General features: G+C 40.6%; 1 protein-coding gene across 1 annotated transcript in view; it reads right to left on the bottom strand.

The window, feature by feature from the left end:
• mpp7b (MAGUK p55 scaffold protein 7b) overlaps window positions 1–10,369 on the bottom strand; it is a 59,941-nt gene extending 49,572 nt beyond the window's left edge. Inside the window, exons 1-3 of the mRNA XM_082960715.1 lie at window positions 8,560–10,369; window positions 7,759–7,836; window positions 2,896–2,976 (exon numbers count right to left, since the gene is read on the bottom strand). Coding sequence (XP_082816841.1) covers window positions 2,896–2,976; window positions 7,759–7,836; window positions 8,560–8,676 — 276 coding nt within the window. The 5' untranslated portion in view covers window positions 8,677–10,369. The remainder of the gene's footprint in view (window positions 1–2,895; window positions 2,977–7,758; window positions 7,837–8,559) is intronic.
• Window positions 10,370–15,121: the final 4,752 nt, after the last annotated feature.

The following is a 15,121-nucleotide window of genomic DNA, read 5'->3' as shown; positions in this document are numbered from 1 at the left end:
ACGCATCCCTGGGCTGCCAACAATCCCTCGTTAATAAAGGAGCTCCACTGCAGCCCTGGAAAACCAGGCACTCTGTGTGTCTGCTTTTTAATTAGACTGAACAGTTCCAGAATATTAGTGCTTCTGAGATGCTGTCAATAGGATTGAATAGAAACACATGCATTAAAGGGCAATATGGGATTCAAACAGGTTGTTATTTTTCAAGAATCAATTGGTATATATAATAACTTAAGTCCAAAAAATTGCTGCACCAATCCTAGATTTTCCCTTAATTCACTCAGTTTCTTTCTCTGCAGACTGGCTGCAGTTGTAATGACAATAATGAACATGATTGGTTATGTTTCCTTTGCTGCTAATGATGGTAATTTGAAGATGCTAATAGCTTTGTGTAAAGGGAAGATGAAGGGAGGGGGAAACAAAACTACATTTCACACCTGGATACATTTTTTCCCCAAATAAATGGGGCGCGTTAGTAGTAATTATAGGCTATACTGAAACAGCACCTGCTGATTAGTCAGCAGAGGTTGGGTGTGTGTGTGTGGGTGGGTGGGTGCGTCCATGTTTGTGTTTACATGCATGCAATAACATTGGCAGGAGGAACAGATTACTTTAAGGCCAGGCACCACAGACTAAAACTACATTTTTGCATCTACTTATTCTTTGTATTTTGGTCCATTAAAATTAGTATTTTCAAAAAGTTAAAATATTTGATAAATTTATACTTTCGTTAGTTTATCATATTACATCAAAATGTCATGAATTGTAACCACTTAAATGGACATACAGTGGGGAGAACAAGTATTTGATACACTGCCGATTTTGCAGGTTTTCCTACTTACAAAGCATGTAGAGGTCTGTAATTTTTTATCATATGTACACTTCAACTGTGAGAGACGGAATCTAAAACAAAAATCCAGAAAATCACATTGTATGATTTTTAAGTAATTAATTTGCATTTTATTGCATGACATAAGTATTTGATCACCTACCAACCAGTAAGAATTCCGGCTCTCACAGACCTGTTCGTTTTTCATTAAGAAGCCCTCCTGTTCTCCTCTCATTACCTGTATTAACTGCACCTGTATGAACTCGTTACCTGTATAAAAGACACCTGTCCACACACTCAATCAAACAGACTCCAACCTCTCCACAATGGCCAAGACCAGAGAGCTGTGTAAGGACATCAGGGATACAATTGTAGACCTGCACAAGGCTGGGATGGGCTACAGGACAATAGGCAAGCAGCTTGGTGAGAAGGCAACAACTGTTGGCGCAATTATTCGAAAATTGAAGAAGTTCAAGATGACGGTCAATCACCCTCGGTCTGGGGCTCCATGCAAGATCTCACCTTGTGGGGCATCAATGATCATGAGGAAGGTGAGGGATCAGCCCAGAACTACACGGCAGGACCTGGTCAATGACCTGAAGAGAGCTGGGACCACAGTCTCAAAGAAAACCATTAGTAACACACTACGCCGTCATGGATTAAAATCCTCCAGCGCACGCAAGGTCCCCCTGCTCAAGCCAGCGCATGTCCAGGCCCGTCTGAAGTTTGCCAATGACCATCTGGATGATCCAGAGGAGGAATGGGAGAAGGTCATGTGGTCTGATGAGACAAAAATAGATTTTTTTGGTCTAAACTCCACTCGCCGTGTTTGGAGGAAGAAGCAGGATGAGTACAACCCCAAGAACACCATCCCAACCGTGAAGCATGGTGGTGGAAACATCCATTCTTTGGGGATGCTTTTCTGCAAAGGGGACAGTACGACTGCACCGTATTGAGGGGAGGATGGATGGGGCCATGTATCACGAGATCTTGGCCAACAACCTCCTTCCCTCAGTAAGAGCATTGAAGATGTGTCGTGGCTGGGTCTTCCAGCATGACAACGACCCGAAACACACAGCCAGGGCAACTAAGGATTGGCTCTGTAAGAAGCATCAGGGTCCTGGAGTGGCCTAGCCAGTCTCCAGACCTGAACCCAATAGAAAATCTTTGGAGGGGGCTGAAAGTCCGTATTGCCCAGCGACAGCCCCGAAACCTGAAGGATCTGGAGAAGGTCTGTATGGAGGAGTGGGCCAAAATCCCTGCTGCAGTGTGTGCAAACCTGGTCAAGAACTACAGGAAACGTATGATCTCTGTAATTGCAAACAAAGGTTTCTGTACCAAATATTAAGTTCTGCTTTTCTGATGTATCAAATACTTATGTCATGCAATAAAATGCAAATTAATTACTTAATCATACAATGTGATTTTTTTTGGATTTTTGTTTCAGATTCCATCTCTCACAGTTGAAGTGTACCTATGATAAAAATTACAGACCTCTACAGTGTATCAAATACTTGTTCTCCCCACTGTACATCCATAATTTCAAAGCTCGCTATATTGAATCACACATAATTTAAAAGCTAATTTTCATGCCAACTCATTTTTCTCAGCCTCAGAAGAATCTGCATTCCCCACAATTTGTGTAGTTATCATAAAACGTTTTATTTTTTACAGATAGAAAGTTGAAAAAAGTAGGCCTATTTATCCACAATCGGCTATGTGTAAGTTCAGTCCTGGAGTGTCTTAACAACATGAAAGCCAACATTTTCATCTAGTCTCCAGAAAAAGGTATTTGCGTAATGTGCAAATACAGTATATACAGATATCACCAAATTTGCACATTTTAATACAATATTTCAGAAGAATTGCAAACCCCAAAATTATTATATTTGTGTCCACATTCTGGTAAAAGTTGATTGTGAAATGATTAAGGGGGAAAAATAATACCTTATTAGGGTTTGGTGCCTGGCCTTAATGTGTGTCTCTAAAAGAAATGGAATGAGGCGTGTGTTTGACTGAATGAGAGAGTCTGACATTATTTACTTTCATATCCTTTATGGGAGACTCACCTTGATGTGTGGGTTGGACAGCAGGCTGATCAACTCTGAACATTCAGCACTAGCCACTTGAGTCCACAGCTCCTCAGCCAACTATGACACACAGACACACGCACACAGTATGCAGCCTCTGATATAACAATGAGGATGGTGTGTTTTGTGGTAAGATGTCTAGGGGGGTACTGTTGTAACTTATTGCTTCAAGACAGTTGCAATGTTTCCCCATAGATGCATCCAAGGCAGATAAGAAAAAAAGGTGTATCTAGAACCCAAAAGGGTTCTTCGGCTGTCCCCATAGGATAACCCTTTGAAGAACCCTTTTTGGTTCCAGGTAGAAACCGTTTTGGTTCCAAGTAGAACCCTTTTGAGTTCCATGTTGAACCCTTTACACAGAGGGTTCTACCTGGAACCAAAAAGGGTTCTACTATAGCAGTGGTTCCTAAACTTTTATAGTCCCGTACCCCTTCAAACATTCAACCTCCAGCTGTGTACCCCCTCTAGCACCAGGGTCAACGCACTCAAATGTTGTTTTTTGCCGTCATTGTAAGCCTGCCACACATGTATATGATACATTTATTAAACATAAGAATGAGTGTGAGTTTGTCACTTCCCACGAGCCGGGTTGTGACAAAGAGCTCTTATAGGACCAGGGCACAAATAATAATAATCAATAATTTTTCTCTTTATTCAGCCATCTTACATAGAAAAGCTTATTTGTTCATCAAATATTGTCAATAACTCACCACAGGTTAATGATAAGGATGTGCTTGAAAGGATGCACATAACTCTACAATGTCGGGTTGTATTGGAAAGAGTCTCAGTCTTAAATCATTTTCCACACACAGTCTGTGCCTATATTTAGATTTCATGCTAGTGAGGGCCGAGAACCCACTCTCACACAGGTACCTGGTTGCAAAGGGCATCAGTGTCTTAACAGCGCGATTTTCCAAGGTAAGAAACTCTGAGCGCAGCCCTATCCAGAAATCTGGCAGGGCTTCTGATTAAATAACATTTTTACAGAACCGCTTGTTGCAATTTCGATGAGGCTCTCTTGATCAGATATCGGTAAGTGGACTGGAGGCAGGGCATGAAAGGGATAACAAATCCAGATGTTTGTGTCATCCGTTTCGGGAAAGTACCTGTGTAATTGCGCACCCAGCTCACTCAGGTGCTTCGCTATATAACTTGACATTGTCCGTTAGTTTGAGTTCATTTGCACAACAAAAAAATCATACAATGATGGAAAGACCTCTGTGTTGTCCTTGTTAATGCAGACAGAAAAGAGCGCCAACTTCTTAATCATAGCCTCAATTTTGTCCCGCACATTGAATATAGTTGTGGAGAGTCCCTGTAATCCTATATTCAGATCATTCAGGCGAGAAAAAACATCACCCAGATAGGACAGTCGTGTGAGAAACTCGTCATCATGCAAGCGGTCAGACAAGTGAAAATGATGGTCAGTAAAGAAAACTTTAAGCTAGACTCTTCATTTAAAAAAACGTGTCAATACTTTGCCCCTTGATAACCAGCGCACGTTGTAAAAGCGTTACATGGTTGCTGCCCATATCATTGTATAGTGCAGAAAATACACGAGTGCAGGGGCCTTGCTTTAACAAAGTTAACCATTTTAACTGTAGTGTCCAAAACATCTTTCAAGCTGTCAGGCATTCCCTTGGCATCAAGAGCCTCTCGGTGGATGCTGCAGTGTACCCAAGTGGCGTCGGGAGTAACTGCTTGCACGCGCGTTACCACTCCACTATGTCTCCCTGTCATGGCTTTTGCGCCATCAGTACAGATACCAACACATCTTGACCACCAAAGTCCATTTGATGTCACAAAGCTGTCCAGTACTTTAAAAATATCCTCTCATATTGTCCTGGTTTCCAGTGGTTTGCAATAGAGGGGTCAACTGTGCAACGTAACGGACATATACCAGGAGCTGTGCCAGGCCTGCCACGTCTGTTGACTCATCCAGCTGTAACGCATAGAATTCACTTGCTTGTATGCGAAGCAGTAATTGCTTCAAAACATTTCCTGCCATGTCATTGATGCATCGTGAAACAGTGTTGTTTGATGAAGACATTGTATAGTTTTTTGGGCCTTTCCCCCCCAGCATTGTCCCAGCCATATCCTCGGCCGCAGGAACAAATAAGTCCTCCACAAAGTATGGGGCTTGCCTGTCCTAGCCACTCGGTAGCTCACGATAGACACTTCTAGCCCCTTATTAAATGGTATCTGTTGCTTTCATACATGTCTTACTACTCAAAAGTCATCTTAATTCTTGCTCAAAAAAACTCCTTTGGCTTATTTTTCAAATTGTCATGTTTCGTTTCTAAATGTCTGTGCAAGAGTGAAGGTTTCCCGCGAGAGAGTAACAGTTAATGTGATTGGATGTTAATTATTTGACTAGATTACCTGTATTTGACATTGTGTTATTTCGCTGAACACTAGATGGTTTAATTTTATTTTTGGCAGCGAAACGAGGCAGCTCAGGCGAGGAAAGAAAATCCCACCCAAATGTATAGCCAGTTGGAAAATATAAATGTACTGTTTGAAAATGTGAAGAATTATTTATTTTTTCCAAATGTGAATTACATTTTTAAGTTGGCATACCCCCGACGGCATTTCGCGTATCCCAGTTTGGGAATGCCTGTCCTATAGGGACAACCGAAGAACCCTTTGGTTTTGGAACCCTTTTTCTAAGTATGTGCTTCAAGATGTTATGTGCACACACCAAAGAATCCATAAGTCTGCCTGAAGGTCATTAATTTCCGCTGTGAGCAAACAGAAGCCATTTTGAAGAAAAACAGCTCTTTGGTTTGGCCTATTCAGTAGACATTGATGATTTAAACCAGGCCTGGAGTGGCTGTCAAACAGGACATTGAGTAAGGGGACTGGGAGGTAGAACAAGGATAGGGCATAAGGAAAGAGGAAAATTGGCAGGGGGGTATTGGAACTATGGTGAAATTAAATGAGGAGTCACTGACTGCAACTGTATCTTTTCCACCGGTTTACTAAACTCTGCATGTTAGACACAAGTAAGGATGACCACATTGGACATACTACAGAACAGTGGGGTACGGGAGTGAGATAAGGAAAGGTACTTAAAGGGGAGGGGTGAAGTAGAGGATTATGGGAGAGTGGGAATTCTCAGTGTCACTTTATAGAGTTGACATTAATGGTAGTTCTCAAGGCTGAAACATTTCACTTGGGGTGAAATTATTTTAGCACCTTAATGCTGAAGACTGTCCCATGATGTCACTCTGTAAAAAGGAGAAATGTAAAATAATATCACTCTAAAACAAGGCTTTGCCTCAGTTGCATAGTCAATGGATGTCATGAAAAATATTCACGTTATTGTTACAAAGTGTGATTGTTGACCAGAAAAAAGACAATTCAATTTCAATCTATACAAAATACTCTAATGTCAAAGTGCCAGAACAATTCACACACAAAAAAAGAACACAAAATTCATAACTACAATATAGCGTCAGTCCCTTTGTTGAGGCAAGCCTAAAATAATTCAGGAATAAAATGTGGCTTAACAAATCATACAATAAGTTACATGAATTCATAGATAGGGGTTGATATGATTTTTGAATGACTAACCCTTTCTCTGTCCCCCATACATACAACATATGTAAGGTCCCTTAGTCAAGTACTGAATTTCAAGCACAGATTCAACTACAAAGACCAGGGAGGTTTTTGAAAGCCTCATAAAGAAGGGTGGCAATTGCTAGATGGGTAACAATAGCAAATCAGACTCTGAATATCTCTAAGCACGGTCAAGTTAATAATTATGCTGCGGATTATGTACTAAACCACCCAGACACATCAAAGATAGTCGTCCTTCTGAACTGAGCTGCAGGACAGGAAAGAAACTGCTCAGGGATGTTACCATGAGGCCATTGGTGATTTTAAAACAGCTACAGAGTTCAATGGCTGTAATGGGAGAAAACTGAGGATGGATCAACAACATTGTAGTGACTCCACAATGACAGAGTGAAAATACAAACATACAGAATAAAAAAATATTCCAAAACATGCATCTTGTATGATACAAGGCATTAAAGTAATACTGCAAGAAAATGCTAAATGGCCTGAATGCTAAACCTTATGTTTGGGGAAAATCACGTCACTGAGTAACTGCCTCCTTATTTTCAAGCATGGTAGCGGCTGCATCATGGTATGCTTTACGTCGGCAAATACCGGCGAGGTTTTCAGGATAAAAAGAAACGGGACGGAGCTAAGCACAGGCAAAATCCTAGAGGAAAACCTGCTTTACACCAGAGATTGGGAGAGGAATTTACCATAGGACAATAACCTACACTCAAGGCAAAATCTACACTGGAGTGGTTTACCAAGAAGACAGTGAATGTTCCTGAGTGGCCAAATTACAGTCTAAATGGCAAGAAATGAACATTTCTGTCTAGCCATGATCCCCAACATCTTGGCAGAGCTTGAAGAATTTTAAAAAAATCATTATGGGCAAATATTGCACAATCCAGGTGTGCAAAGCACTTAGACCTACCCAAGAAGACTTACAGCTGTATTTGATGCCAAAAGGTGTTTCTAACATGTATTAACTCAAGGAGCTGAATACGTATGCAACAACTATGTTTTAGTAATTCCTTTGTAATTAACCTTAAATACAATTTGACATTACAGAGTTTGTGTAGTTGACAATTAAATACACTTTAATCACACTTTGTAACACAATAAAATGTGAATAAATTCAAGGGGTCTGAATACTTTTGCAAGGCACTCTATGTAGGGACACTTGTGCAAAATATCTCTTCCTTTATCTATCTATATTATATCCAGCCATCCATCCATCCATCCATCTGAAGGAAGAGTGCAAAGAGAAAGACTTACGTTACAGGCCAGACTCTTTGCATTATCCCGGACCGGGACAGGATTCCTTGATCCAAACCGCCTCAACCTCGCGTGGATCTGAGAAAGAGAACGAGTCAGGCTATGACACTGGTGGTTACTATTACAGTACATCACGGATGATGTACATCTGTTGTATTCATTAGTGCACACCACAGCCAAACGTTCTGCAAGGGAAAATGAGGAAACAAGGCGACTATAATTTGGCCACTCAGGAACATTCACTAGGCAGCTTCCACACGATTACGTAACCCTGCACCTTAGAGGCTGCTGCCCCATATACATAGACTTGAAATCACTGGCCACTTTAATAATGGAACACTAGTCACTTTAATAATGTTTACATACTGCTTTACTCATCTCATATGTATATACCGTATTCTATTCTACTGTATTTTAGTCTATGCCACTCTGACATTGCTCATCCTAATATTTATATTCCTTAATTCCATTATTTTACTTTTAGGTTGTGTGTATTGTTAGATATTACTGCACTGTTGGAGCTAGAGACAAACGCATTTCGCTACACCTGCAATAACATCTGCTAAACATGTGTATGTGTAAAATAAAATTTGATTTTGAAAAGTTCAGGTAGTCCCTCCCTGTTTCAGACCGTTTGCTTCCGGTTAGTTCCTAGTGAATACTACCCAGTACATCCCTCTTGCATTTCCATAGCGACACACTATGACATACTGTAATTGTACATGATAAACTCTCAGATATCATTACTATAACATAACTGTAGCATTGCCATTACATCACAGTAGTTAAAGCCAGTTTCACCTTGACAAGTAGATGGAATCTCCTTTCCATGATCATGCTTTTAAGAAACGTAAAGTCCTCATTTTTGTCCATTATAGATTTCATCCCAGAGATCACCAAGGACAGCAGTTCAAACATACCTTAAGTAGAGGAGAAAGGAGTTAACAAACATGCGCACGCGCACACAGTCAAAAGTTTGGACACACCTACTCATTCGAGGTTTTTTATTTTTTATATTGTAGAATAATAGTGAAGACATCAAAACTATGAAAAAACACATGGAATAATACAGTAACCAAAAAAAGTGTGAAACAATTAAAAAAATACGTTATATTTTAGATTATTCAAAGTAGCCACCCTTTGCCTTGATGCCAGCTTTGCACACTCTTGGCATTCTCTCAACCAGCTTCATGAGGAATGCTTTTCTAACAGTCTTAAAAGGAGTTCCCACATATGCTTAGCACTTGTTGGCTGCTTTTCCATCACTCTGTGATCCAACTCATCCCAAACCATCTCAAATGGGTTGAGGTCAGGTGATTGTGAAGGCCAGGTCATCTGATGCAGCACTCCATCACTCTCCTTCTTGGTCAAACTCATTCCAACGCCCGCCCAGTCAGCAGAGAAATAACTGTGGCAACCTTGGACCTCTCGGTGGTGGGAGCTCCCATCTTGTGCGTAAAGTAGAGGAAGCACTGAAGTAGAAAGCCACAGCATTTAGATGGGGTGCCATCATATTTATCCGGGAGGGACAAGCAGGCGTCGCTGACCTGAGCGGGTTGCTGAATGGGCTGTTGTGCTGACACTCTACAACCAGTCGACCCAGTGTATGTTCTTTGAGATGATGCACACTGCGAAGAACCTCTTCCATAGCCGTCCCCAGTTGTACTAGCTGGTCATGGTGTTGACTTAGAAGGTTTCCCTGCTCGTCGACTGTCTGGGAGATATTCTGTTTTCCTGCTCCTTCTGTTGTCAGTCAGTATTCTGTAACGGAGACACTGAGAGTCGAGAAGCAGGGGAAACATTTAATAAAACAACAAACATGAACCGAGACAACATAACAGTAGCGTCTAAGCATAAAAACAGGAACAATACTGACTGAGGAAAGAACCAAAAGGGAGTGACAGATATAGGGGAGGTAATCAGGAATGTGATGGAGTCCAGGTGAGTATCATGATGACGTGCAGGTGCGTGTAATGATTGATGCCAGGTGTGCGTAATGATGAATCCCAGGACCGGTGGTTAGTATACCGGCGACGTTGAACGCCGCAGGGGAGGAGCGGGAGTAGACGTGACACACACAGACGCAGTCCACCTACTCCTCTCCCTCCATTTACAAGAGGGTCAGTGGGAGGGTCATAAATAGCCAGTCAGAGGACAAGGTCAGGGGTCATGTGGGATGAGTCAGAGGTGTCAAAGGTCAAACCAAGGGTGTGGTGAAAACATCAAATAGGAGAGCCCATATAAGGTATTCCCAAACAGACTCTCTTCCACATCTACATTTCAGTATGCCCAAATAGTCTTCAATGTCTTCCTTTCCTTTATTCCATTTCCTTCACAAACACTGATCTGGCCTGACTTTTTGGGAGAATACTCATAATGTGAAAGGTCGCTCCATCAGACAAACACACCTCCAAACTTACCTCCTGGTCCAATAGAAAGACCCAGCATACTTCTTGTCTGTGGAAACCCATATCGAAAAGAATCATGACATTTTTTAAAAAGTAATCTAATAAGGATCTGGTATGTTTTTCCTTATATGCCAGTTGTGTATTTGTATATATTTGTGTTAACCCTATACACTGAATTGCCCTACAGAGCATTAAGAAAGTATTCAGACCCCTTGACTTTTTCCACATTTTGTTACACTACAGCCTTCTAAAATGGATGTACTAGTTTTTTCCCCCCCTAATCAATCTATACCCAATACCCCATAATGACAAAGCAAACACAGGGTTTTAGAAATGTGTGCAAATGTATAAAAAAAGTCAAACTGAAATATCACATTGTCATAAGTATTCAGACCCTTTACTCAGTACTTTGTTGAAGCACCTTTGGCAGTGATCACAGCCTCAAGTCTTCCTGGGTATGACATTACAAGCTTGGCACACCTGTATTTGGGGAGTTTCTCCCATTCTTCTCTGCAGATCCTCTCAAGCACTGTCAGGTTGGATGGGGAACGTCGCTGCACAGCTATTTTCAGCTTTCTCCAGAGATGCTCGATCGGGTTCAAGTCCGGGCTCTGGCTGGGCCACTTAAGGACATTCAGAGACTTGTCCCAAAGCCACTCCTGCATTGTCTAGGCTGTGTGCTTAGGGCCATTGTCCTGTTGGAAGATGAACCTTCACCCCAGTCTGAGGTCCTGTGTGCTCTGGAGCAGGTTTTTCCATAAAGGATCTCTGTACTTTGCTCCGTTCATCTTTCCTTCGAACCTGACTAGTGTCCCAGTCCCTGCGGCTGAAAAATATCTCCACATCATTTTGCTGCCACCACCATGCTTCACTGTAGGGATGGTGCCAGGTTTCCTCCAGAAGTGTCTCTTGGTTTTCAGGCCTGATTGGTGGAATGCTGCAGAGATGGTTGTTGTCCTTCGTGAAGGTTCTCCCATCTCCACAGAGGAACTCTGGAGCCCTGTCAGAGTGACCATAGGGTTCTTGGTCACCTCCCTGACCAAGGCCCTTCTCCCCCGATTGCTCAGTTTGGCCAGGCGGCCAGCTCTAGGAAGAGTCTTGGTGGTTTCAAACTTCTTCCATTTAGGAATGATGGAGGCCACTGTGTTCTTGGAGACCTTCAATGCTACAGAAATTCTTTGGTACCCTTCCCCAGATCTGTGCCTCGTCACAATCCTGTCTCGGAGCTCTACGGACAATTCCTTCGACCTCATGTCTTGGTTTTTACTCTGACATGCACTGTCAACTGTGGGACCTTGTATAGACAGGTGTGGGCCTTACAAATTATGTCCAATCAATTGAATTTACCACAGGTGGACTCCAATCAAGTTGTAGAAACATCTCAATGATGATCAATGGAAACAGGATGCACCTGAGCTCAATTTCGAGTCTCATAGCATAGGCTCTGAATTTTTTTTATTTTTATACGCTTGCAAAAATGTATAGAAACCGGTTTTCGCTTTGTCATTTTAGAGTATTGTGTGTAAAAAATGTTTTTAATAAGGCTGTAATGTAACAAAATGTGGCAAAAGTCTAGGGGTCTGAATTCTTTCCGAATGCACTGTATATGGATAGGGCTAAATTAAATAAATTCTTACTGAAGAAATATGAAAACCATATGCGTAACCATGGTAGCAATTGGAAGGGAACAGTTTGGAGACAATGGGAAAAATATTAGACCAAATGTGAGTACACAACAGTTCACCTGACAAGACTGAATCCAAACATTACACTGTTGATTTATGTGCATTTTATATTTACTGTACTTTGACGCATTTGTTGATAACGAAATCTGAAAAATATACTCTGCATACATTCAGTAACATGATGACTATTCCTGGAAAATGTGGGGTAGTCACAACATAAGAGACTAACTGGTGTCTCCAAGTGGCCACAGATCTCTGCAAAATACGACATTACAGTGTTAGGCTTTCACAAGGCAATTCAGGGAAACAGATCGTAATTGGGGTTCGCATAGAAAGGAGTCATGAGTGCCTTCAAGTGTGTGTGCCGCAGCAAATTTTCGACACAATAAACAAACATATGCTCATTCTATTCAGAACAACCCAGGGTATGATGACATGTAATCTTGTAACTGTACATCAAACATAGTGTCAGAAATGTTGACACTGCATATGACACAAGTTTTATGATTTGGAAACGTGAAGAGCACATTTGGACTGTGGACATTTAGATGTCTGCCTTTCTTTTATGGCATCCAAGCAGTATTTATTATAATCCTCAGCGTATCATCTTTCAAAATATATTGAGCCATCTTAATTTACAGCATTTCCCTCACTCAGACAACAAAACATTTGCAAAAGTTGCCTTATTACCGGGAGGGATCGAGGCAACTTCTTGTCGCTCAGTGCTCAAGTTCAGATCAGCTGTCAGTCAAAACCCACACAGTGCTGTGAAGCGCAGAGCCAGAGCTCTGACGTCATGTATAGTATATTGTACAGCCACTACATAGGAGCTTATTAGTGCCCAAATCTGCCATTTTCAGTAGGTACACTGTATACGTGTTTAAATGTAAAGGGATACCTTATATACCTTATATGACATACACAATTGAATGATTGTGGTGCAATTCCTACAAAGATATGATATTACATATTTGAGACAAAATATATGAATTAAATGAGTCATTTGTGAATATTATAAAAAGGTGGGGGGACTCACAACTTACTATTGAGAGTAGGAATAGTACAATACACCAGCCAAATTTGGTTGTTCATCAGCTGTTTTTCTCTGTTGTCACAGTCACTCAATTAGCCATGTCAGGTAACAATATTTTGCGTTATAATCTGACATATATTTACAAAAAATATACTGTATATGGAGGATTAGAAATGATGCAGACAATTACTTTGATGGAAGCTACAATCTATCTGCAATATTAAAGCTGATCTACCCCAAAAAATAAAAACATGTTTTGCTTTAAAAGTGCAAAAAATTATCTCTGTCCCATGGAAAATGAGTAGAATTGCATGAAATTTGTTATAATATTGCTAAATGTTCTCTTCGCCCCATTACAACATTTGTAGAAAACGTGCTTTAAAACTGCAATAATTTCTCTCCACCCCATGGCAAAATGTATGGAATTGCAGGATATTAACTTTAAAATGTTTCTCTCCACTGTTTTGTCACAAGGTGGGGGGCCCCCCAACCAAATCTTGCATAGGGCACCAAAAGGCTATATTATAAGAAAAGTTGATGTACTGAGTACGTTCTGGGAATGCATTCCTTACATGTTTCACATTGTTTTTTATAAATCAACACATAAAAAGAAACATGACAATATCTCTAAGAAAAATAAATTATTTGTATATACATTTTCATTTTTACGTATGTTTTGGTGGGAAGGAGTTTTGGCCTGACTTATGACATCACCAGGCAGTAAATTAGCTAATAGACCAATAAAAAAGAGAGCTTCAAACCAGCTAGTTTTCAGTTTCCCCTCCCCACTCAGACCACTCCCAGACAGTCCTAAAAAAAGAATTGTTAGAGAAATTTCTCTTGCTAAGAAGCTATTTTGTTTCTTTTTTAACATTTTCATTGAAAACAATCACAGTAAGGTGCCCAGAAATGATTTGATATTGAGATAAAAACGGCTGCATTGGGCCTTTAATGGAGTAGAAAAAGAAAAGAAAACGCTATGGTCCGAAAACATGTTCTGTTATATGGTATTACTGCCACCGAGTGGATAAGATAGGTTAAATGTTTGCAATTTAGCAGATTTGACATGTCCTTTTTTGAATATCTATTATGTAGTTCAGTGTTGGACCTGACTGATTTCAGATAGAAATGTGAGTTATATATCTGTGACTCTCATTGAAACCAAATCTTTCAATAGTCCACATTCTTTCTACACTCCACCTAGTGCCATGTTATTGAAGTGTAAGTTCTCTCAACCAATTATACAAGTATATGCTCTCTCACCACTGAATCATAGCTTTTCTGTACTTCATGTGACATCATTGATTGATGTACACAGATTGAAAGTACACTGAAACCGATCAATCAAATGCATCTGTGGGATACATGAAAGCAAGTATATGGCTGCGATCTATATTCCTAAGCAGTTGACTAACAAGCAACTGAGTCAGTTTGTGACTTTTGTTGACAATAAAAATATGAATATTGTACTGTGTGAGTGGAAAATGACTGAATACTTTAAAGAGAACGGAAACAACTCAAAATGGTGCTTGATAAATCAGATGAACTGTGTTGAATTTAAAGAAGTCTGCACACTGTTTGTAACCAAAAGTGCTGAATTTATTCTTAATGAAAAGAACAGATGGCTTTTCCATCCCTAACAGTTTGTTTATTTGTTTTACAAACCATCCTCTACAGCTATTGGATCAAAATAATGTAAATAATGTAAATAATGATGGTGCCAATATGCAATTCAGCAAGCTCAGCACAGTACAAATTAGGTAACACTCACCAGAGAGAAAATGACTCCATGGACGTTTCTCCTTCTAAAACGTGAGATGTTGGGTTCATTTGAACATCCATACGTGAACAAAATAAGAGACAAACATACAGTAAAAGCAATAAGAGCCAGTCCGATCCAGACAGTATTGGTCCATGTGACCTGTCACCAGCGCTGACCCAAATTTACCAGGCAAGCGTAAAGGTTCAATAAAACTTTGGTGCAAATGTCCCCCTCACCCTACACGTTTCCCCATCAGTTCTATATCACGAGGTTGGTTAATTTGGATCTGAGTGAACCAGAACAGGCATTGGAAAGCAGAGGCCAAACAAAGGCATGGTCTGATGTCTCCTTGCCATTATATAGATTAACAGACATACTAGACAGACAAGACAGACAGCGATACATAAAAACAGCATTCCTGATTGGTAGGCTATCCAGACCAGGGTCAATCCCCCCAAAATATGGGAAGTGTTCT

This window comes from Salmo salar, chromosome 14 (genome assembly GCF_965601325.2).
Source record: "Salmo salar chromosome 14, fSalSal1, whole genome shotgun sequence".
Taxonomy (NCBI): Eukaryota; Metazoa; Chordata; class Actinopteri; order Salmoniformes; family Salmonidae; genus Salmo; species Salmo salar.
The sequence above is the reverse complement of the archived record's forward strand: the minus strand, read 5'-3'. Positions and strand labels throughout refer to the sequence as shown.